This window comes from Xyrauchen texanus, chromosome 31 (genome assembly GCF_025860055.1).
Source record: "Xyrauchen texanus isolate HMW12.3.18 chromosome 31, RBS_HiC_50CHRs, whole genome shotgun sequence".
Classification (NCBI taxonomy): domain Eukaryota; kingdom Metazoa; phylum Chordata; class Actinopteri; order Cypriniformes; family Catostomidae; genus Xyrauchen; species Xyrauchen texanus.
In genome coordinates, this window is record NC_068306.1 from 12,042,274 (window position 1) to 12,067,770 (window position 25,497).

Below are 25,497 nucleotides of genomic sequence, written 5' to 3' on the forward strand. Positions count from 1 at the left end.
ATGCTGTGCTAACACGTCCCTTCCTCTTGGAATGTTGCTGTAATTTTCCAGATGCATACTCAGCACGTCACCAGTCTAGAGGTGCATTTCAATGTCCGACAGACATTTTTGGCCAATGCATCAGATCTTGCTACTTTTGCAGCATCTCATGCCATGGGCATTGCATAGAGAGGGATAAAGGCGGATGGTGGTGCGATAGAGAGAGTGATCGTTTACGGGCAGCTGTCCGTCCTGTTTGTGTCTTTTGGTTTATTTCTTCATTAAACTATTATTTACATTGTCAAACTGGTTCTCGCCTCTTGCTTTCCATTGTTCCCTTTACACTGGTGCCGAAGACACGGAAAGGAGGAGAGATATGGTGTAGTGGAGTTCTCACCGTTACCATCCACCACAACGGAGCAGCCACGGCCGTCTTTCAGGGGACGGAGAATCTCGGCCACCTGGAAGCGGAGGAATTGGTCGATGACCGCGAGGGGAGAAGGGGCTCCTAGCCGACTGCTTGGAGCGGTTAGGGCCGATGCCAGGGGCAGCGGAGATCCCTACCTGCCCGGGTAGGCATGGCTGTTGTCCACTAGAGGGTGGAGGAGTGGCCGAGGACCAAGCTACGGCGTATATCGAAGAACCAGCGAGAAACACTTTTTTTTTTTTTTTTTTTTTTCTCTCTCCCACTGCCACTCAGCGTTGGCCTTTTCCTTCTCTTTTAAATTTTACAGTGTTTTTTAGCAGGGGGTACTACACTGTTTCTAGAAGTACACCCCATATTTGAATTATTTTTGTTTCCCTCCCCCTGTCCCCTCCCAGATTCAACAAGGCTGGGATGACCTGCCGGCAGATGGGGCTTAGGGCACGCCCTCCCCCAGGGAAAGAAGGGGGTGTACGTCATGCCAGGGGCTCTCCGGCCTGAGAGAACGAGGGAGGAATGTGACAGGGTGGAGGGCGGGGCCTTGTCGTGATTTTTACACACCCTGTTCCTTATCAGGCTAATTAAGCCTCCGAGAGGGATAACGGCCGACTGGGGATGGTGGTGTGAGAGAGAGAGAGAGAGAGAGAGAACGTTTACGTGAAGCTGTCTGTCTTATTTGTGTTTGTGTCTTTTAGTTTATTTCTTCATTAAACTATTATTTATATTGTCAAGCCTCCTCCTTTCCATTGTTCTCTTTACAGTCATGTTCACGTACATTTCTTAAAATCAGGCTGTTTATGCACCTCCACAGCCTCATAAATAATGCTCAAGTACCCCTTCAATGACTTCAAACCATAAATGTGTTCCCTTCAGCATAGTATTATCCATATTATAACTATATTTAAAAAACAGGGTAAAAACACTTTAAATTTTGCTTCGATTGTCATAAACAAATTTATTAAACTTGCACACATTACACACATTACTTTGTTTTGTTTCCTTAAAAGAAATAATGATATTAATCATGATAACGTATTTTTATGTATTGACAGCCATTATATTTTCGAGTCATAGTTTCTGTTTTATTCGTTTAACAAAGCAAAACTCCATGTTAATTCTGGAACATGTTTCCGTACTCATACCCATGCTTGGGAATCACACGGTATGTTTACATGCACTTCTACATGCAGTCTAATTTTTGCAATGTCGGACAAACAGATTGTAGCTCAGATTCATTCAGCATGTATACACTTAAATCTGACCACAGCTGGACTTCTGCATTGTGCACGCACTCCAAAAGACAGCTGATGCAGAGTTGACATTTTTCTTTATGCAAGGTGTCATGTATACATACTGTAGGTGGACTGATGAATGAACACTGTAGCTTGACTACACAAAAACCTGCTGTAGCTTTATTATAACTGCTTTACATTTTTACTGTTACAATGTATAATTTATCCTGCAAGCCGTGTTTGTGGATAATTAGCAATAACCTTGGGCATTAAAAAAGGACCCACGTTCCCTCTTCTTTTAAATTTCTGGTTCTCAAATCTGCATGCCTTGCCATCATATTAAATCCTCTTTATAATCAGCAGTCCATCACACCATGCCCATTTCTCCATATGATTCATCCTCCAATGATCCTCCTTCACAGAGGAGCTAGTGATCTGCCTCATATCCATCTCTCCCTCCATTCTCTTACTGTCTCATCCATCACAGCCCCTTATAATGCTCCTGCTGGCCTTGAAGGAAAGAAAAGAGGGAATAGAGGGGCCAAGAAAAGAAGAAAAAAGAGGAGAGAAAGAGACCTACAACAAGAATAAACCGACAGTGTACAGATGATGAGTGGGATTGGATACTTGTGCTTCCCCAGTCTTGAAAAGCACCAGCCGCCACTGATGGACGGCCATTTACAGGCTGTGGGTGATGATGATCAGTCAGAGTCAGAGCCTCTCATTTGCGCAACTTTCTGCTTTGCCATTTATGTTTAAACCTCTCCCCCTTCTGTTCCATAAAGCATAATTTACACCAGTGGAGTTGTGTTGAGAGCCTCCCACCTGAGTCCTGCCAAACAGCTGTTCCCTGCTCTCCTGGGAAACATCCTGTCACATACAGTGGAAACACGGATACATGGCGTGATGGCCATCAGCTGAAGTGAAAGGGCTCTCAGTATGTTCAAAATGTGTTTACTGTACACCACAAGAGCAACCCCTTAACAGAATCTTGAGGTGAAAGATGTCATGTCAGAAAACAAAGACACAGGCCCAACCATCTGTGAGGTGAATCACAACATTACAAACTTTGATTCGAAGCAAAAAGTATTTGGAAATCAACAAAAAGACAAAGGCACTAGACTGCGTACTTAATGTTTACTTAACTTAATATAAAGTAGTTGTTTATAAGTATAGAAACTATATATGTTTAAAGTGTTTTGCAAAACATTCAGATATTCTGTTTACAAATCTATAGGTAGTTTGAAGGTGTAGGTAGTAATATAACACAAAGAATAATGATATATTTGATAAAAAGTTTGCAAGATCTCACAGTCTCTGAAAAATTTCCATAATCACTAAAGCAAAATTAGACCAAAGGTAATATCTTTAAAACCACACTAAAAGCAACCTTTTCTTTGTGAACCACATAGGGAAACCCATACGTACTAACAGCTTTAATCTTTAAAGAGAATTATGTGCAAGACATTGCATTTTTACTGCAAACTTTGAGGTTAAGAGGTGCCAAAAAACAAACCTAGTCTTGTAAAATGAACGTTACTATAACTCAAACTGACTTGCAAACTGACATTTACGTGCCGAATTCTATGTTTTGTCACAGTTGCCTGGGAAAAGTCACACTAGAGGTGCTACAACCACTGTGTGTTTTAATCACGTTTACATTAACACATCATTTGAAAAACCTACATTATAGCTCTTGTATTATAGACTCCTCTACGTTAACATAAATATTCCAACGTGATTATCTTCCGTGATAGCGCACCAGATTGAGCGTTGAACTTTGAAGTATGCGGTTCAAGACCAGTCAAGCACACGAGCTGACACGTGATACTAGAGTGTCATAGAAGTGACACGAGATGACATAGTTGCTTCAGAAATTGGGCTTTTCATTTCTCGCTGTCTTTTTGGACACTATTGGCTAGGTTTAGGTGTTGGTTAAGGGTAAAGATGTCTGTTTTGAGTGTACCCCTTGTGTGATATTTAGATCACTATTGGTTAGGTTTTAGGTTAGGGGTGTACATTTTACTCATTAGAACCTCCATCTAATATTCACCTAAGATACCTCATCTGATTGCAACGGCATTTCACTCACTTTTGGCACCCCCTGCTGGATATTTAATTGGAAAACTGCAGCCATACGTATTACACGATTGGCTGCAGTTTTCCAATTAAATGTCCAGCAGGGACATGTCATTTCTCTTTGCAAAAATGTTGCCATGGTCACGTAATGTTCATAATGTCAGAGTTCAACCGTTTATGTTGATTGTGTTTTGTTGTCCTTATGGCTGAGCTCTGACATTCCTGTTTAGTGTCTAGTCGATGTGAAAGTGCATGGCTTGTCATTTTGGTGCTGTCATGCATTCTCTTGTCTTGTTGGTTATTGGCACGAGTGCATCGCTATTTTTCATTCTTGCGGCATGTTTTGTGTTTGTCTCTCACGACCTTGTCTGTGCTTCTAGTTGCACACACTTTGTGCTGCGCATCCAGGTCACTATTCGCTGTCATGTTGTGCTGGGGTTTGGCTGCTTCGGTCTTGGTGCCTGTTTAATTGTGGCCAAAAATGTCCCGTCTTGTCTGTCGTTTGGCATGAGCACATGTTGCCTTTGTCTCTGGCAATATGCGCTTGTTTCATTCGGTTGTTGTGTCTGTGAGAGCGTGTGGCTTTGTTCAGTTTCTGTATTGCCACATGTCTCTCAGTCTTACGTCATACCCCGCCTCCTTGTCTGCTCATTACATTACATTAACCTGTTTGATTTCGCTCCCTTTATTAGCGCCTCAGGTTTTCTGTCCTGTGCCGAATTGTTTAATTAGTTTGTTGGTTACCTTCCCCATCAGTTCAGTTCGTTGTGTATTTATTTTCAGTTGGTTTTGTGTGTTCTTATCTTCCTCAAGAGAGTTTGTTATGTTTGTTTTCTATTTTTAATAAAAGCTCATTGATGCCATCTGCATTGATGCCATCTGCAATTGCCCTTACTTAAAACTCCCCATTCTGTGACACATAAGACCAGACTGCAAAAAACAGCTGCAAGGAAGCACGAAAAAATTCAGAGCCTATCTTCCTTCCGCATGGCTTTGATACTTCATACATCCGGATCTGTCAACAGCTGGGCAGAAAGAACTAATATGCATGAAAAATGAGAGGGATAAATACACTCTTGTGTCTCGCAATCATTCCTCAAAACTCAATTCAATTCTAAAGCTCCTTTTATAATTGACAAATATTAGACCGAGGTGTTTATGTGCTGTGCTAATGCTTCCTCATGCAATGTATCTGTGAATTTTAAGCTTTTCACTAAAAAAGGAGATAGAAGGTTAAGCTTACTCAGAACACCACCCTGTTCAGACCCATGCAGGTAGGTTAATCTAGGTCAAAACTAAAGTCGATGTTTACAACAAGGCCTCCTGCCCAGCTAGAATGTTGAATGGAGGGGAAGAAAGAGAGAAATTGTCAGAAACAACACAAAGCAGACTAGGGGTGCACTTCAAGAATGCTTCGCTGATTAAATAAAGTCATAAAAGTCAAGTTTCACAATCTATAAGAAGAGTTTTGTAAGTAGCTATTTAGCAGTAAGATAGCAACACCAAAATCATGGGTTTGATTGCCAGAGAACAAACAAACTGATAAAATGAAGATGTTGAATGCATGATGAGTTACTGATGAGTTACTTTGGATAAAAGTATCTGCCAAATTAATAAATACTGTATGAAATATGTATATGCTATATCACCCATTGTGAAATATGATATGCTATAAAATTTGTGAACAATGAAATGCCATAAATAACCAACAATAATATAAAAACACAGAATCTCTATCAAAAACATCCAAAAACCAGCACACGTGGTTCATGTTTGACTAGATCGGTCAGGCCAGTTTATTTTCATCTGTACACTGTCTGTATCTGTCAGTAACCCTCAACGTTCATGAAGAACACATGAGCATGTCGTCTCATGATTCTGAGTGGCAGAACAATTATATCATTTATCAAATTCCTGCTCTCTCATTATACTGCCCTTCTGTCATAAAGCTCGGCAGCCCCCTCCTCCATCCTCCTCTAGCCAGAACATTCCCGACAGATGCTGTTATTTTCCCTGATTCAAGTGCTTTTGGTACAACCAGCCCGTGGAGATGAGTGTTCAAGGAGTTGTGCTCTACGGTGACCAGTGTTGGGGAGTAGCTACCTGAAAAGTAGCATTCATATATTTTATATATATAGTCAGGGTTTGGGAGTAACGGAATACATGTAGAGGGCTTATGTATTTAAAATACAAAATAAAAGTAACTGTATTCCACTACAGTTCAGATTTAAATCATTTGTATTTAGAATAGTTACATTTCAAAAAGTATTTTGATTACTGAAGAGATTACTTTGCATTTTATTGTCATTTGTTTCATTTAATATTTAGTACTTCCAAGATGGAAAACATTTATACATATAAATGATGCGATCCAAAGTGCATTTGAACAGCGGTGAAACACTTTCTTATGATGTGTTACATTCATACGAGCAGACAAAGTAAGTTTGAAGTAAGTTTGGAGCAGAAGAAATAGAAATAAACCTTGTGTAAATTGTCAGCTTTATGCTAAGCTAAAATGCTATTTGTAGCCATTTTATATGCACGTTGGATCATAATTTTTTCTATTAAGATATCAGATATTTGAGATATAAAATATTCTATTAAGATACAAGATATTTGATATTAGGGCAATAATCATATTCTTGATAATTTTTTTTATTGTTTTTCAGATAATGTATTTTCAGATAATGTATGAGTTTTTATAGTCAAAACAATTGAAAAAAATCTACAAGCGCTGAAGAAGAAATCCAAAGTATTTAGAATATGTTACTGACCTTGAGTAATCTAACGAAATATGTTACAAATTACATTTTACAGCATGTATTCTATAATCTGCAGTGGTATACATTTAAAAAGTAACCCTCCAAACCATGAATATAGTAATATATATATATACTGTGTGTGTATTTAGTAAATATATAACTTTGGAAGCGACAGTTTCAAAGTAGATTCCCAAACACTGTAGTGTAAAGGTCTGAATTTAGGTATCCCAGAACAGGATGAATATCATCTGCCTTTCATCACTGATCTGAAGGCTCAGAACATCCACGAAGAGAACTCATTTGTCTAAACATTCTGGAAAACATTAATCTCAGAACAAAATCAATTATGTGGACCTGGTGCAGACTAAAATCCTCAAGCTTCAGCCGCTCCATCATAGTCCAGGGAGTTATAATAAAACATAGCGCCCTGTTCTGACCCTGCAAACATCACGGCAGTATTAATATCTCCATATGCCTGACCCCTACGCTGAATCATTTCCTTCATAAAGGAGAGGAAAACAGCCAGCATTTGGAGAATTAAATTAAATTGTCCTCTTAAAAGCACTTCCTCACTAAAAACGATTTTAATAATCTGCCCAAAACATCTTAATTATCTCTCTAGATCTAAATCCTCTGTCACCAAAAATGTCATCTTCTCTTCTGAATGGGATGCTTTCAAACCTGCCACAAAATGTTTTAATAAGATAACAGACCTGATCCTTCTGGGAAGACGAGTGCTTTAAGCATTAATCATTTTTAATTATTACTCTACAAAAAGTCCCAATGGATTAGAAGTTTATATTACATTGATCTGACTGAATATTCCAGCCATCATGATTACAATCAAATGCAGCAATGTGTAACAGTGAATTCATTCTAAATAATAGCACCATAAACACCATAAAATATTTCTGGAAATTTTGCTACATATCTGCACAGACCTGGACAAGACATGACCGAGACAACAATAATTACATTTATATGTTTATACATATATTTTTTTAATATATATGTGCCCACCACATTTATATTTAGATAGATGCGGTTAACATGTTAAACAAAAAAATATTCTTCTTTTGGCAGCTCCAATTAGGGGTGCCACAATGGACCATCCGTGATCCGTACATTTGACTTGGCACAGGTTTTGCACTGGATGCCCTTTCTGATGCAACCCCCAGTGGCTGGGGGACTCTCTCTCACACCTACAGGGCGATTTTAGAGTCACTGATTCACTAAAACTGCATGTTTTTGGACTTGTGGGGGAAACCAGAGCACCCGGAGGAAACCAACGCAAACACAGGAGAACTTGCAAAATCCACACAGAAAGGCTCAGTTGGGAATCGACCCGGGACCTTCTTGCTGTGAGGTGACAGTGCAACCACTGTCACTGCATTTATTTTCAGCAAACTTAATACGTGTAAATATTTGTCTGAACTTACAAAAGATTCAACAACTAAGACATAAACTGAACAGAAATGGAATAATGTGTCCCTGAACAAAGGGGGGGGGGGTCAAATTCAAAAGTAACAGTCCGTATCTGGTGTGGCCACGAGCTGCATTAAGTACTGCAGTGCATCTCTTCCTCATGGACAGCACCACATTTGACAGTTCTTGCTGTAAGTTGTACACTCTTCCACCAAGGCGCTTGCAAGTTCCCGGACATTTCTGGGGGGGATGGCCCTATCCCTCACCCTCCGAACCAACAGGTCCAGACGTGTTCCATGTGATTGAGATCAGGGCTCTTCGCTGGCCATGGCAGAACACTGACATTCCTGTCTTGCAGGAAATCATGCACAGAATGAGCAGTATGGCTGGTGGTATTGTCATGCTGGAGGATCATGTCAGGATGAGACTGCAGGAAGGTTACCACATGAGGGAGGAGGATGTCTTCCCTGTAACGCACAGCATTGAGATTGCCAGCAATGACAACAAGCTCAGTCCGATGATGCTGTGACACACCACCCCAGACCATGACGGAAAAAACTTTTGTAGTTTCTAACCAGAAAAATATGATGCATGAGTTGCATGGACTCATTTTATGATACTTTTGGGTCCCTTTTAAGTTTTAAAGTGATGCACTTTCCACTGGCATTGTATCAAAAAGACGGACTGAAATATTTTCTTTTGTGTTCCACAAAAGAAATAAAGTCATATGAGTTTTGAACGACATGAATGTGAGTAAATTATGAAAGAATAAAATGTTTTGGGTAAGCTATTCCTTTAAAGGCTAGAACAAAAAACGATGTGTACCCTAGTCTTCAGGCAGCAGACTGTGTTTTGGAACAGAGTAACAGACTCCATCATTCTGACATATTGCTATTACACTTTAATGCCCTGTGTTTGCAAACTAGGCACTGTTTTTGGTGCCCACACGCCTGAAAGGTGCTGGTGACTCAACCTAGCACAAAAACACACTGTAGTAAGAGAGGGTCAATTAGCAGATGCATCTGTTGAACAGTGCCAGCCATAAAGCCATCCAGCAAATCAGCGAAACAATGTCCTCTGGCAATAAAATCTGATCGATAGACCCAGAGCTGATGATTAATTAAGAAGTCCGATACATACAGACAGATGAGGCAGACAGTGCTGGATAGCACTGCGATAAAAGAGAAAAACTACATGAAAGTAACCTTTGTAAGTCAATTACCGCCATTCCTCCCATGCAGAGGTGGGTAATAATGTGCTACATTTACTACATTTTTTATTGAAAAATATATTTTAAAGTAGGTTTAAAAGTGGGTACTTTTTACTCTCACTAAAGTATATTTCGAATGATTTTGTTTACTTTTACTTAGTTACAATGGGCGGCATTCCTGTCGTTACATTACTGGGTTTAATTTTAATGAATGCGTAATTTATTGAGAGATTATTGATTGAGACTTTTACGACAGCGGAAATTCACAGCTGTGCACGCTGTCACAGACTGTCACTCAAGCCTAGTCCATCACTGTTGCAGCATCATGTTCTTCTTAATAAGTGAAACACTTTCTTCATTCTTCACAGTGATAAAAGGATAGTTTCTTCATGCAATGCCCTTATTTAACACCAAGACAAGCGGATATTTCAAGATTAAAATTGCAGCTCCAACTTAAGGCAGCACGCAGAGGTAAGTCATGGCTCTAATGGTAACGCAGGCTTTTCTGAATCATGGTGATGGTAATTTTCAGGGTGATTCTATAAATATTAGCTCTTGTGACATCAGTTTTTAAGTGTAAATGTTTAGCAATATATCAGTGCACTTTGTCCCGGATCCCACATGGCATGAGCAGTATTTACAAATTTAACCCACGCCCTCGTGGGGGGTACTGGAAACTATGGCAGCTACGGGCTGAGTAACTATAAATCCATGTAAACATCCAAGTTAAGTGTAAATACCTTTTGCTCTGCCGTTCACGGGATTGATAACTGGAGCTTGAACAGACAGCATTTCTGCAAATGTACTGCGAGTCACAAGCTTGAGAGATGTGTGGACATGAGGTGATCGTATTGTGAAGAGAGTGTTGTGTGACCGGGATTATGGGCCTTATGCAGGCTGCTTACGTTTTGGGAGTGGTTCAGTATTAATTATCTAAATATGACACTGAAATCTTTAATAACATGGAACTAACAACTAAATGCTATCAAAAAGCAAAAGTATGCATTAATAAAGCATGATCTTGCTTTGGTTTATATATTTCAGCATTATATACTGTATAATGTCCCTATGGGACTTTGTTCACATTTTACGAGAAAGGTTTCCAAACCTCTGTTCTTATTGACGAATTCATACAGATCTGAAAAGGGCTCTTAAAGGGATAGTTCACCCAAAAAATTATCATGTACTCACTCTTATGTCAGATGTGTATGACTTTCTTTCATCTGCTAAACTCAAATTAAGATATTTTTTTTAAATAATTTCTCAGCTCTTTTGGTCCATACAATGCAAGTGAATAGGTGCCAACATTTGAAAGCTAACAAAAAAAATCACATAAGTCAGTATAAAAGAAATCAATATCTTCAGAAGCAATATGAGAGGTGTGGGTGAGAAACGGATCACTTTCACATTCTTCTTCTTGTGTTTTTGGTGATTCACATTCTTAGCTGCATATCACCCCCTGCTGGGCAGGGAGACCAATGTCTAGCAAAAATTGATAAATATTGATCTGTTTCATTCTCACACACACCTATCATATCACTTCTGAAGATATTAATTTAACTACTGGAGTCATATGGATTACTTTTATGATTCCTTTATTTGCTTTTTGGAGCATCAACATTTTGGCACCCATTCACATGCCTTGTATGGACCTACAGAGCTGAAATATTCTTCTAAAAATCATAATTTGTTCTGCAGAAGAAAGGAACTCATACAAATCTGCGATGGTTTGAGGGTGAGTAATTGATGAGAGAATTTTCATCTTCAGGTGAACTATCCCTTTAAAGTGATTGCTCAGTCGTAATTTTATATTCTGTAATAATTTTCCTACCTTCATGTTGTTCCAAACCCATGTGACCTTCTGTATTCTGTGGAACCCAAAAGATGTTAGAGACTGACAGTTAAAAACTGTCTCAGTCACCATTCACTTTCAAAATAGAAAAAACACATTCACTGAAAGTAAATGGTGACCTGACTTTACTTACTTTACATTCTGTCTAAAATCTCCTTATTGTGTTGCATGGAAGAAAGTAAGTCATACGGGTTTGGAACAACATGATGGTGAATTTCCATTAATAATGATTCTCTAATGCATGTCAAATGTGTATTCTGTAATGGAATATAGGGGAGTTAACATCCATTATGTGTCATTTGTGAAAGTAATGAGTTGAGTAATCTTTTAATTAGATACTTTCTTACTCAAGTAATTATTTATGTTAATAATTTTTCTTCTACTTGAGTAATTATTTTTTAATTGTAATTTTACATGAGGGCAGTTTTTGGCAACTCTAACCACCTCTGCTCCCATGCGGCAGCAAAAATTGCCAAGTGTAGCCATTCAGAGTGAGAGTCACATGCACATCGACAAAGGCTCAGCGTGAACTTCCTCCCAAGGAGGGGCAGCCATTTAGCCATTTAATGGGTTTTTACACAGCAGACAGTCTAAGCAACAAGAAGACTCATACAGTTTTGCCGCTTTATTCAACAAACTCTAAAGACCAGTCATTAGAGTCACATGACAATAAAAACCAATGGAATCAACAAAACAAACCTACATGCTGGCTATTGATATTTTGCTTGCTAATTTCCTCCTAAAGCACACTCATACGTAAATGCATTTACTGTAGTGTACACACATGGCTGTGTTCATCACATGATGTTGGTTCTGCCTGGGGCTCTGTATACATCCTCATAAATGTCATTTAGATCAGTACAATTTTCTATAAAAAAGACATATTTAGAAGTATGAGGCCATGTTTGTGCTTATGTGTGGGGGTACATGTGTATACTGTGTATGTATGTGTACGTGATGGTGCAGTTCTAGATGAACAGGGTGTATAATGCAGAAAAACTGAATTTTTATTTTGCATTCAGGGCATGTATGCAGGTAACACGCACTCTAATCAAGTGATGAAATCAAAAAGAAGAGAGAGGGAGGGGGAGAGGTTATACAATGCATACAGTGATACTATATTTAAACACACATGCACATATTTAGGGGAGACAGAGGCCAGTTGTCACAATTTTTACTCCAGTGAATATTTTTCAGGATAGGTTCATTTCTGTTTGGGAAGTCTTGGCTGCAAAACAACAACAAAAACCAACATCAAACATTTTCACTGTTGTTGCCAAGGAAAAATTATAAAGTTCGTTGAGCACATTGACATTTTGTGAAAATATGCCCCAGTTGCATGTTGTTCCACTATATGGGGTAAATTGGTATAATGGAACCGCCTATAATAGGCTTTTTGGCCAAACATTTTAAAATAACACAAAAGCCTTTCATGAAAAATGTAAAAGGTAATGTACAAAAATATCAAAGCCTTTTGGCCAACAAATAATGTAATTATTAAAATCTTTACATTTAAAACACGTGAATATTAGCCCCAATAAATATTTGACAACTTGCCCCAACCTGACATTTATGGAAACCCTTGTCCTGAGAACATAGTTTAAACTTTTGTTTAACAACAATAACATTTAATAATAATTTAATAATAAAATAAATAAAAATAATTGTATTACAATTATTTCAGTTCCAGAGGTTTTTAAACAATGTCTCTATAATATATAGATATAGATATTCAGACCTCTTAATTTTTTTCCACATTTTGTTATGGTATAGCCTGATGCTAAAATGCTTTAAATATTTTTTTCCACAACAAAGTACACTCCATACCCCATAATGACAAAGCAAGAACCAGATTTTTGATAACTTTGAAAAATTATTAAAAAGAAAAAACTGAAATATCACATTGACATAAGAATAAGATTAACTCAGTATTAAGTTGAAGCACCTTTGGCAGCGATTACAGCCTCAATCTATTTGGGTATGATGCAACAAGCTTTGCACACCTGGATATTGACATTTTCTGTCATAATCTCTGCAGATCCTCTCAAGCTCTGTCTGGTTGGATGGGGACTGTCGGTGGGCAGCCATTTTCAGATCTCTCCAGAGAATTTTGATAGGGTTCAAGTCTGGGCTCTGGCTGGGCTACTCAAGGACATTCACAGAGTTGTCCCTAAGCCACTCTTGTGTTGTCTTGGCTGTGTGCTTAGCATTGTTGTCCTGTTGGAAGATGAACCTTCTGCCCAGTCTGAGGACCTGAGTGCTCTGGACCAGGTTTTATTTAAGGATATCTCTGTATTTTGCTGCATTCTGCTTTCCTTCATACCTGGCCAGTCCCACAGTCCCTGCCATTGAAAAACACCCCCACAGCATGATGCTACCACCACCATGCTTCACCGCTGGGATGGTATTGTGCAGGTGATGAGCGGTGCCTGGTTTCCTCCAGACATGATGCTTAGAATTGAGGCCAAACAGTTCAATCTTCATTTCATCGGACCAGAGAATTTTGTTTCTCACAGTCCAAGAGTACTTTAGGTGCTTTTTTGCAAATTCCAAGCGGGCATTCGTGTGTCCTGCACTGAGGAGAGGCTTCCATTTGGCCACTCTGCCATAAAGCCCAGATCGGTGGAGTGTTGCAATAATGTTGTCCTTCTAAAAGTTTCTCATGTCCACACATGATCTCTGGAGCTCAACCAGAGTGACAATCAGGTTCTTGTTCACCTCTCTTACCAAGGCCCTTCTCCCCCGATTACTCAGTTTGGCCGGGCGGCCAGCTCTAAGAAGAGTCCTGGTTGATCCAAACTTCTTCCATTTAAGAATTATGGAGGCCACTGTGCTCTTGGGAACCTTCAATGTAGCCAAAATATTTTTGTAGCCTTTCCCAGATCTGTGCCTCGACTCAATCCTGTCTCTGAGCTCTGCAGGCAGTTCCTTTGACCTCATGGCTTGGTTTTAGCTCTGATATGCTTTTTCAGCTGTGGTACCTTATATAGGCAGGCGTGTGCCTTTTCAAAATAATTTCCAGTCAATTGAATTTGCCACAGGTGGACTTCAATCAAATTGTAGAAACATCCAGAGAAATGGGATGCACTTGATCTAAATTTCAAGTGTTATATTAAAGGATCTGATTACTTATGTCAATGTGATATTTCAGTTTTTTCTTTTTAATACATTTGCAAAGTTATCAAAAATCTGTTTTATGCTTTGTCATAATGGGGTATGGAGTGTAGATTGATGTGAATTGTTACACAAAATTCAGAAATAAATATTTGGTGGAATGACCCTGACTTTCAATCACAGCTTTCATGCATCTTGGCATGCTCTCTACCAGTCTTTCACATTGCTGTTGAGTGACTTTATGCCACTCCTGACAAAAAATTCAAGCAGCTTGTCTTTGTTTGATGGCATGTGGCATCTTCCTCTTCATCACATTCCAGAGGTTTTCAATGGGGTTCAGGTCTGGAGATTGGGCTGGCCATTACAGTTTCTTGATCTGGTGGTCCTCCTCCACACCTTGACTGGCCTGGCTGTGTGGCATGGAGCATTGCTGCTGGAAAAAACAATCCTCAGAGTTGGGGAACATTCCCCAGCAGAAGGAAGCAAGTTTTCTTCCAGGATACTCTAGTATGTACTTGATTCATGCATCCTTCACAAAGACAAATCTGCCCCATTCCAGCCTTGCTGAAGCATCCCCAGATCATCACCGATCCTCTACCTGGTCATCTAAGGGTTAGACGGATGATCTGGGAGTGCTTCAGAAAATGTTTTTCTCTTTTGTAAGTCGCTTTGGATAAAAGCGTCTGCCAAATGAATAAATGTAAATGTAAATGTAGAAAGGCTGGAATTGGGCAGATTTGTCTTCAAGGTGTGGATGAAGGAGCACCGGACCAAGCCCCTGTCATGGCCAGCCCAATCCCCAGACCTGAACCCCAATTAAACCTCTGGAATGTGATCAAGAGGAAGCTTGATGGACACAAGCCATCGAACAAAGCCAAGCTGCTTGAATTTTTGCGCCAGGAGTGGCATAAAGTCACACAAATGCAATGTGAAAGACTGGTAGAGAGCATGCCAAGACACATGAAAGCTGTGATTGAAAATCAGGGTTATCTCACCAAATATTGATTTCTGAACTCATCCTAAGTTAAAGCATTAGTATTGTTCTGTTTAAAAATGTATATGAACTTGTTTTATTTACATTATTTGAGGTCTGAAAACATATATTTTTTTATTTTGACCAGTTGGCATTTTCTACAAATAAATGCTCTAAATGACAATATTTTTCTTTGGAATTTAGGTGAACTGTAGTCAGTACTTAGATTATTATGATTTTATATACACTGGCGGCCAAACTTTTGGAATAATGTACAGATTTTGCAGTTTTGGAAGGAAATTGGTACTTTAATTCACCAAAGTGGTATTAAACTGATCAAAAAGGACATTACCGACGTAAAAAAAACAGCATCATCGCTATTTGAAAAGTCATTTTTAATAAAATCTAGACAGGCCACATTTCCAGCAGCCATCACTCCAACATATTATCCTTGAGTAATCATGCTAAATTACTAATTTGGTGCTAAGAAAATCACTTGCAATTATATCAAACACAGTTGAAAGCTATTTGGTTTCTTAAGTGAAGCTTAACATTGTCTTTGTGTTTGTTTTTGAGTTGCCACAGTATGCAATAGACTGGCATGTCTTAAGGTAAATATAGTAGAGGCAGCTGTGGCTCAGTTGGTAGAGCGGATCGGCCACTATTCGCAGGGTAGGTGGTTTGAATCCTGGCCCACATGACTCCACATGCTGAAGTGTCCTTGGGCAAGACACTGAACCCCAAGTTGCTCCCAATGGCAGGCTAGCACCTTACATAGCAGCTCTGCTGCCATTGGTGTATGGGTGAATGAGACGAGGTGAATACTGTTAAGGCTTAAAAAGGCGCTATATAAGTGCAGACCATTTACCATATTGCAAAAATGGCAAAAAAGAAGTGGCTTTCTCTAGAAAAGTGTCAGTCAATCATTGTTTTGAGGAATGAAGGATATACAATGCTTGAAATTGCCAAAACACTGAAGATTTCATACAAAGGTGTGCACTACAGTCTTCAAAGACAAAGAACAACTGGCTCTAACAAGGACAGAAAGAGATGTGGAAGGCCAGATGTGCAACTAAACAAAGAGGATACAAGAAGTACATAAGAGTCTCTAGTTTGAGAAATAGAGCTCAACAACAGTTTCATGTACAACAGTAAATAGAAGACTCAGGGGTGCAGGCCTTATGGAAAAAATTTCAAAGAAAAAGCCACTTTTGAGAAAAGGTTAGAGTTGGCAAAGAAAAACAGACGTTGGACAACAGATAATTTGAAAAGAGTGTTTTAGTGTTAGTCACAGAGATAGAGCTCACCATGTAGCATCCCATATGACAACTAGATCCAGTCTTCCGTTTGCACACTTTTTTGTCTGCATAGGTTTTTGATACAAACTTTTTTGATTGCAAAGGATTTTGATGCCAACCAAGTTGCATTCCTCTAACAGATAGTTAGCTATGATAAAATATCTACATCTCACACTCTTCTCTTTTCCTCTCTCCCTCTCTGTCTGACAGTAGTTGCATGTGTTGATACAAGGTGGAGCTTGTTCAATTATTAACCAGCAGGAGTCCATGACAGAGGTGTCAGCCAATCAGAGGCAAGTGACAGGAGACAGGCCAGTGGCAAAGAGCATGCATATCAGCAATACTGCACTACCTCATTAAAGACACACTGAATTTCACCACTTCTTCCATTCTGTCTCCCTAAGACTAGAGGTGGCCAGCCATACTGCACACACAAAAGCCCATGCAACAGATGGCCTGGGTCCTAGGAAGACAAAGGGATATTGGCTTTGGAAGATGGGGGAAGGGTCAGGCTGAACTGTATTACATTACATGCTTGGGTCTTTCGGTCTCAGGAGAGAACAGGAAAGTCATAAATGTAGTGCAGAGGGTTATTAATAGCTACAAATGCCTATTGCATATACTGCACAAAAATTATAATTATATTGCATGCACAAAACATAGGAATATGTCACTTTGGAACAGAGGTTAGTTGCAAACAGAGTATAGTCCAGTTAATAAATAAATCACTATACACAAAAGTTTTACAGTCTTACCATGTTTGTTTGTTTTAAATGTACCATGGTAGTATTTGAAGTACATTGGACTACCAGGTAAATACCATGGCATTTGCATATGGTAATTATTCATAACATGGTATAGATAACTATACTGTAAGGCAAATGGGGCCCCAATATTTTTTAGCACAAGGGCCTCTCCAAATCTAGCAGCACTCTTGTATGATTTTACAGACTGTCTTGAGATCTTTTAAGTCCTGTCAAGCTAGAGTTTAAAAATACAATTATTCAAGAGCAACTGATTATCTAATTCAACAGAATTCAAGCCTTGTGTAACCAGATATAAGCTCTTTTTCTGGTGTGGTTGTTTGTCAAGGATTTTCTCTCTGGGAAAAAAATAAAATAACAGTCAAGCACTATTTCTGTTATTCTTCACTTTCCTACTGACTTTTCTTCAACGTAGAAGAGAGACTGGCATGACAAGTCAAGGCATCTTTCTTTGCCTTTATAGAATAATTCAATGTGTGGTGCACATTATGTGTGTGAGTGTGTGAGGGAGAAAAAGAGAGCCAAAAAGAAAACGAGAGTGCGAGAGATTCATCTTGAATTATACTGAAAGTGTAGTCATTTCCAAGCAATAATAATAATAATAATAATACACACACATTTCTGAAAAGTATTTTTGGCAGGTGAAAAACTATGTTTTCACTGCACTGTGCGACAAGTGCAGCCAAATGGAGTTGTCAGAATTTCTGCAACTATTCACTTTCTGAAAAAAAGTTAAAAAAAATTAATAAAATGTAAGAGTTGGACAAATGTGAAATCCATGCAATCAAAACCATTTGATAAATTCTTGCATAGAAGCTTTACTGGTATTGAACCATTCAGAGGTTTGCCTGCTCATGGAAGCTCTTTGTTGTATGGTGCTCTTAAGAAACTGACCATATGCAGTGAATTTCCTTCTTAACCCCATTTAGTAAGAATGCTGTAGTGGCTGTATTGGACACACGTGATGCACACTTGGGTTATGGAATGCCTTACTTGACCCTGAAGGTTCTCAATGGAGAACATATATAAAAATGTATTTTTTTGCATGTTCATGACATTTCTAACATTAAATAATTTCTACCTTTCTAACTAATATTCTGTACAGCTTTCTATAATGTAGAAATGATAATGTTCTTAAAGAAAGTTATAATAAGGTGTTACAGAGAAGAGGTTGAACACCCCTGCTGTACAGTATGGTGCTAGCAATGGCAAGGAAATGGGTTCAACTCTCAGAGAACACACAAACTGATAAAATATGTACCTTAAATGCGTTGTAAGTACTTTTAAAGTCTTTCAAATGTGTCCAAACATCGGGTCACCCCTGGCCAAGGATCATACCTACAACCATTGTGGTAGCAAACCCAAATTCTTATAACCATTAAACTGCAGTTACCTCAGCACATGATTTATCAGTTATTTCAACAGATCAGGTGCTAAAACAGGGAGGTCCTGATGTCATCGAAATATTGACCAATTATCCACCGTCAGCAAAATATCAACAGGTGCCCAACAGGGGTGTAATGGCCGAGCATCAATCCTGCCCTACCTTAAATTGATGAGGTCTGTCAGAGCAAGGCACTGTATGTTCTCTGTTTTATAGTGAAGCTAAATCAAAATGAAGAATACAGCAGACAGTCAGTCATCTGCCCTAAGCCCATGTAATGAACAAGAGATCGTGTAAACTCGAATAAAAAATGAATTTCCTCCCCTGAGACAATTAGCAGAGGGGCGTTAAACTCCCATGGAATGAATCGAAAATGCCCGCTTAGCTTTGCTCACTTCAGTGCACACGTATACTTAGAGACATGACCTAGTGATGAATCTTCTCTCATGGCTCTAACTGCGATAGCAAAGCAGCATTTGCCTTCATTTTGCTTGCTTTAGCTGGTAAACACTTCTGTTTCAATCATCTCACAGTGTCAGAACAAAAAAGGCAAGAGGGATTTAACCTCCTCTAATTTTGAGCCAAAGGACCACAGTGGTCTCAAATAAATGGCCTGTAGTTCTGTCTGACAGTCTGTCTGCCTGAGAAACACAACAGCATTAAAATTCATTTGCCCAAACAATATCTAAAAGGTGCTCTGCATGGCAAATTATGGTGATGAAAGTAAGGAAAGATGAAGGGAAAATGAGAAGAGGGGACATGCTCTATTCCAAAACATAGCCTATGTAGGATGCATTTAAAGACATCATACCATTCTCCGAAGTCTACAGTGCGTTCCGAATCAGTCACTTATGAGGTTATGCAGCTATATTTGCCTAGCCAGGATTTGGAAAATAGCCATAGTGTCTTCTGTGCAGTCATGCTTGAAGCAGCAGATGAGGAAATTCCCAAAGGCATTGCCATTTATCAGTGTAGCCCTGTAAGCAGAGCAGAGTTTTGGGACCATGAAAATAAGCTAACCAATCACGAAACGCCAAAGGGCATTGCATGTATTCAATACATCCCGCAAAGATAATGCACACGGGTTGAATATAGCATGTACGTACAATCTATCCTCATCTCAACACCAACTGTAAAGACGAAAACCAGAGAGAGACAGACAGTGAGCCCACTACTCAGCTATCTTATGAAAGAAAATAAGAAAATGAAGCAAAGACAGAGCAAAAATAATGATGTCAGCCCAACTGTCAACATCCTGCTGGATTGATTCTTCCATTGCCCTCTCACCATAAGCCAAGTACATTATGTGACTGAGTGACTGAATGGTGGATAGCACTTCATCTGGGTCAAGAATTGTTATATTTATATTATAGTAACATTTTAATATTAAATAAAACTACAAATACAGTGACTGGAATGTTTTCAGTCTTACAGTGTGTCCTAACCAGGCACAAATGGCAATGCAACAATCAATAAAAGCTATCTCTTCCATGTAAACTGATTTTCCGTCTTACCCGGCAGTGACTGAAACAAATGATGACTGACAGAACCTTTTCAATCACTGGCTTTCTATGTCTGCCCCACCCACTACGAAATCCTATTGGTCCAAAATGCTAATTCTGATTGTGTCACATCATGCATTTCTTTTTTCTTTTTTTTTGCAGTCAGTATGTAGCCTATATGGTCTTTACTTTCACCATGAGTTTTGCCGATAGTGTTGCTCAAGCATTTTACTGTTACATTTTACTTGCATCTGTTGGAGCACATAAAGTTGTCACAACTGACTTAGAAAAGTTTTATACAGTGGTGCTTATAAAGAAACACCTAAATAACACAGTCAACAAAGAAGAACAAAACAGATGATGTTCAAGGGACACATCACACATGTCAGAGGAGTCTGTAGGAATTTCGTAATGCCCCTGAAACAGATGTCAATCCTTCTGTCAGGCAAAACTAGATATAAATCTCTGCCTGCTTCAGTATTCAGGGAGGTGCTGACAGAAAGTATACAGTATCTGCATTCAGTACCAATAGCAAAAGCACCACATAACAGACAGGCACAAAAGTGTACCTCCTTCCTCTTTGTGTTGGCACCACTTCTACCTTTTTATCTATGTCCACATTACATATAGTATGAACAAGAGCAGCAAAATAAAAGATAGGTCATTATCAGCCCGGGGTTGAGGCCCGTCAATTTACTCATGCAGATCAATATAATTAACTGGGAGAAAGCAGCCTCCACCCCTCTGCCAGCTTCTGTTTAAAAACTGCAGGGTGGCGGGAATTTATACCTTGCTGCTTACAGTGCCAGATTTCCCCAGGCGACGGAGGGAAACAATAATACAGAAATGCGGCAAACTGTTCATGTTAATTATCTCTTGGCTCACATGGAGCAATAGAGATATGAGCAAACAAGGGAATTCAGAAGAGTCAGCACTTCCTTGCGACAGCTTCAAACAAACACCAAAGGGACAGTGATGGCTCAGTGTTAATGGAACAGAGTAGTTTTTAGTTATCCGCCAATACATCTCCAAATTTATGTCTTTTCTGAGCTTATTATCACCACTGTCCATTTCTTCCATGTTATATAGTGTATTTTAATGATTATTAGCATATAAATAGTAAATGACAACCAAGCTAATCATGATTTCTTTCAACATGTATGCTTTCATTTTTACCTGCTTTTCTAAAGTTTCATCAGTGTTTGATACATTTGATTTTTCAATCTCTGGGATGGACCTACAAGGATGACGGTAGTAGGCCTATATGTGAACTTTTTGGCTTTACCGCAACTTACAAAAGCTGCTGGAATGATTCTTGGTAAAGACTTTTGGAGAGAATGCATAACACAGAAGGTGCTCCATATTGAATAGCTGATTTCAGCACCACGGACAGCTACCTTTATCTTCATAATAGTACATCTGAGGCAAAAACAAAAACATTTCCAGTTATGATAATTGTACTACCATAAGGTTAGGCAAAGTTAGCTTTTCTTCTGAAGGAAAACTAGGTCAGAAAAACTTGGAGGAACTCTTTGAGCACGCATAGAAATCTCCTCATGAAACCGGCAAGCCACAAGCACACACACACACACACACACACACACACACACACACACACACACACACACACACACACACACACACACACACACACACACACACACACACACACACACACACACGTGTCAATAAAATCGGCATTTGTACAGACGTCCCTGGCTAACTCATCTCAATAAAAGTGAGCACTTATTACTCGGTACTTCTAGGGACAGTTCCAGCTACTTGTTCCGCATTAATAATCAATGAAGGAGAAGGAGCGCGGTCTATCTTCGGTTCCTCTGCGGTCAAATGACAGCGAAGAATCCGGTGATCTAAATACAATTTGTGATCTGTGGCCAGGTGCACAAATGTAAAGCAAGGAAAGACAGAAAATACGATTCTTTAGGCCTACTCTGATACCAACAACAAAAGCTAAATAAATAAATATATATAAAAAAAATAATAAAATAAATATTTCTACTTTATTTTTATTAATAACCCCTTAAAATAAGTAACCCACACAAAATTCTAAAACTCTATAAAAATGTATTATTATTATTATTATTATTATTATTATTATTATTATTATTAATAATAATAAATTGATTATTAGGTCTATTACATGATTTTGTAAAATTAATTAATCATTTATTGAATTAGTTATTTTTGTGTTGTATGTGTGAGGTAATTTGTCATATGAAGGTGTGATAATAATAATAATAATAATAATAAAGTGAAAATATTTTTTTTTATTAAAGTTAAATATGTGATTAATTACACAATCATAAGACAACCTCACACATAGGCTACGACACACCAAAAACATTAAAACATGTTTTGAATGAACAACAATAAATGAAATAGATTTAATCACATCTTCATAAGACAAAAAAATAGCAGTACATTTGATAAGAAATGTATTAAAAAACAAATAAGAATAATAACAAAGTTTAATCACGCCTTCATAAAATAAGTAACTTCACACATAAATCGCAAAACTTAACATAAACAACGCTGAACTTACTTTAACTGCCTCTGCGTGCGTTACGCGGTCGAACACTTTGTCATTTACTTTCAATATCTGATCTCCAGTTCTCAAACCCTCTTTTTCAGCCAGTGAACCGGATTCCACCAGTGACACATATATCCCAACTCCATGTTCAGAGCCTCCGCGGATGCTAAATCCCAAACCCTCGTTGCTTTTGTGACGCTTGAGGGTAACCTGTCGGATCTCTCCTGGGGGCTCCGGTAAGAAATTGCTGCCCATTAGAGAAACAAGAGTCGCTGTCCCATCGCTGCTGGTGCTGATATTGTCAGGGGACCCGCGCAGAGCGGCTTGAGACGCGGAATGGCCCGAGAAATGAGCCCCGTGCGTCGGACTCGAATTAGCAGCTTCATGGGCACCGTCCGGGTCACCATTTCGCGTAAGTGGGTCGGATTTTAAGTAGAGCCCCTCTGAGGTGTACTGATCGAACAGCAGCTGATCCGAGCGCGGGATGACCAGCCGCAACATGGGCAGAAGCTGACGCTTGCTCGGGACGTTGAGTATGAGTTTGAGCGTCTGGACCAGATCGTAGACATTGCGTTTGGAGTGGTACACGTTTAGACAGTGGATGAACTGCTCTCTCTCGAAGTCGCTGAGCAGCAGGTTCAGCGCGTTGTGCAGCTTCTTCACGTTGGCGGACAAGGAGCGCACACTGGACGCCACGGAGTTACCCGAGGAGGAGTTCAGGGACAGGCGCTCCAGGTCTGTGCTCATCCTCTCGCCCGTTTGCCTGGATCACAGAGCCACGTTGAAGCGGAGAGGCACGGCGAGCATTGCGGTACCACTGGTGCCGAGACTACAAGAGACTGTGGCGCGGCGCATGGCAATGCAGTTCCTTGATGGCTGTCATTATTACCAAACAAAACGGGTGGCAACACAGTGGCCCTATAAACAAGCGCATCAATTTAGGGAAGGATACAATTACGCACAAAATGTTTTTTAATTTTAATAAACACACTGTTTACGCAAGTATCTTTTCTGGCAATTAAGTCCTAAAGCAAAAAGTGGTGCACCTGTCAGAAGCTTGTGCGTCTTGTTTTCGTTAAAAAAGGGTCAAGTGGCCAGTGCGGCTTCTCCAGTATCTCCGTCGCCAACAGTGGATCCCTAATGAGGGAATTCAAGATCTTTATCCAGAAATCAAAAGCTTAAAAACGACCACAATCAAACGCATTGAAAGTTTTTAACGCGCAAAATCGTTTTAAACTGCTACTTTAATCCACTCGTCCCGCATTACGAGGTAATAGCACCCAAACGGTTGTTTTCCCTTTGGCAAGATCAAATTCGCATAACTGAATAGATCAGAAAGTTGAAACGCGGTTTAGTTCCTCGGGAAGTGTTTCTGGCGTGTTCCAAAGACGGAAAATCCAACATGTCTCAAAGTTATTCATACCATAACTGCACAAAGAAAAAAGTAATACAGCACGGAGCACTCCGCTGTCGGTGGGGATCGACTGAACGCGCTCTCAAATGTGTCCCTACACAGGAAATGACGCAGCATATGTGGAGCGCATAAGTTGCTTAGTAACCAACAACACACGGGTGGGGCCGGCAAGACTCGCAAATGCCCAGCTGCTTATTTTTGGAGTTCTCAAAAGCAATCATGAATTCAGGAGAGGATAAACATATTGACAGCTTTTTTCTTTTTCTTTTTACAAAGAGGATTTACAAAATCAATGACAAACTTTAACCTTGTGAGGGGATTTTAAGAATAATATCAAAGCTACACCAGTTTTAGAAGCTCAAGAAATGTGCATCCATACTTAACATCCACTATTTACATTGTATGACATTGTTGTGCCCCAAAACTTGCTAGATGTTCTTTTGCTTCTTCTTTTTTATTTCTTCAAAGTTTTTTTTTATTAGAGATGCAATATTTAAAGTAAAAACATTCAAAATACAAATGAAAGAATTGTTTTTATAAAAACATAGCCTATTCTGTAGTGGTAAATGAAATAGAGAAGGACATTTCAGTTATAACACTCTTACACAATGTTAAAATAAACCAAATTACAATAATAATTAGAGCCTGTATTATAGATAAAATAATGAAATACAAGTTGATGTCAGAAGTTTACATACACCTAAGCTAAATACATTTTAACCACAATTCCTGACATTTAATCGTGGAAAACATTCCTTGTCTTAGGTCAGTTATGATCACTACTTTATTTTAAGAATGTGAAATGTCCGAATAATAGAAGAGAGAATTATTTATTTAAGCTTTTATTTCTTTCATCACATTCCCAGTGGGTCACAAGTTTGCATACACTTTGTTATTATTTGGTAGCATTGCATTTAAATTGTTGCACTTTGGTCAAATGTTTTGGTTCCAGAAGCTTTTTGTCCCATTCCTCCAGACAGAACTGGTGTAACTGAGTCAGGTTTGTAGGCCTCCTTGCTCACACACACTTTTCAGTTCTGCCCACAAATTTTCTATCAGATTGAGGTCAGGGCTTTGTGATGGCCACTCCAAAACCTTAAGCCATTTTGCCACAACTTTGGAGGTATGCTTGGGGTCATTGTTCATTTTGAAGAACCATTTGTGACAGAGCTTTAACTTCCTGGCTGATGTCTTGAGATTTTACTTCAATATATCCACATAATTTTACTTCTTCATAATGCCATCTATTTTGTGAAGTGCACCAGTCCCTCCTGCAGCAACGCACCCCACAACATGATGCTGCCACCCCCCGTGCTTCACAGTTGGTATGGTGCTCTTTGGCTTGCAAGCCTTACCATTTCTCCTCCAAACATAACAATGGTCATTATGGCCAAACAGTTACATTTTTGTTTCATTAGTCCAGAGGAAATTTCTCCAAAATGTGGTGGTTTTGGAGCAGTGGCTTCTTCCTTGCTAAGCAGCCTTTCAGGTTATGTCGATATAGGACTCCTTTCACTATGGATATACTACTTGT

The 25,497-nt window shown here is 39.2% G+C and overlaps 1 protein-coding gene across 1 annotated transcript in view; it reads right to left on the reverse strand.

The window, feature by feature from the left end:
• The window catches only part of LOC127624592 (whirlin-like), a 123,558-nt gene extending 100,262 nt beyond the window's left edge, over positions 1–23,296 (reverse strand). The window contains exon 1 of the mRNA XM_052099376.1: positions 22,562–23,296. Coding sequence (XP_051955336.1) covers positions 22,562–23,296 — 735 coding nt within the window. The remainder of the gene's footprint in view (positions 1–22,561) is intronic.
• Positions 23,297–25,497: the final 2,201 nt, after the last annotated feature.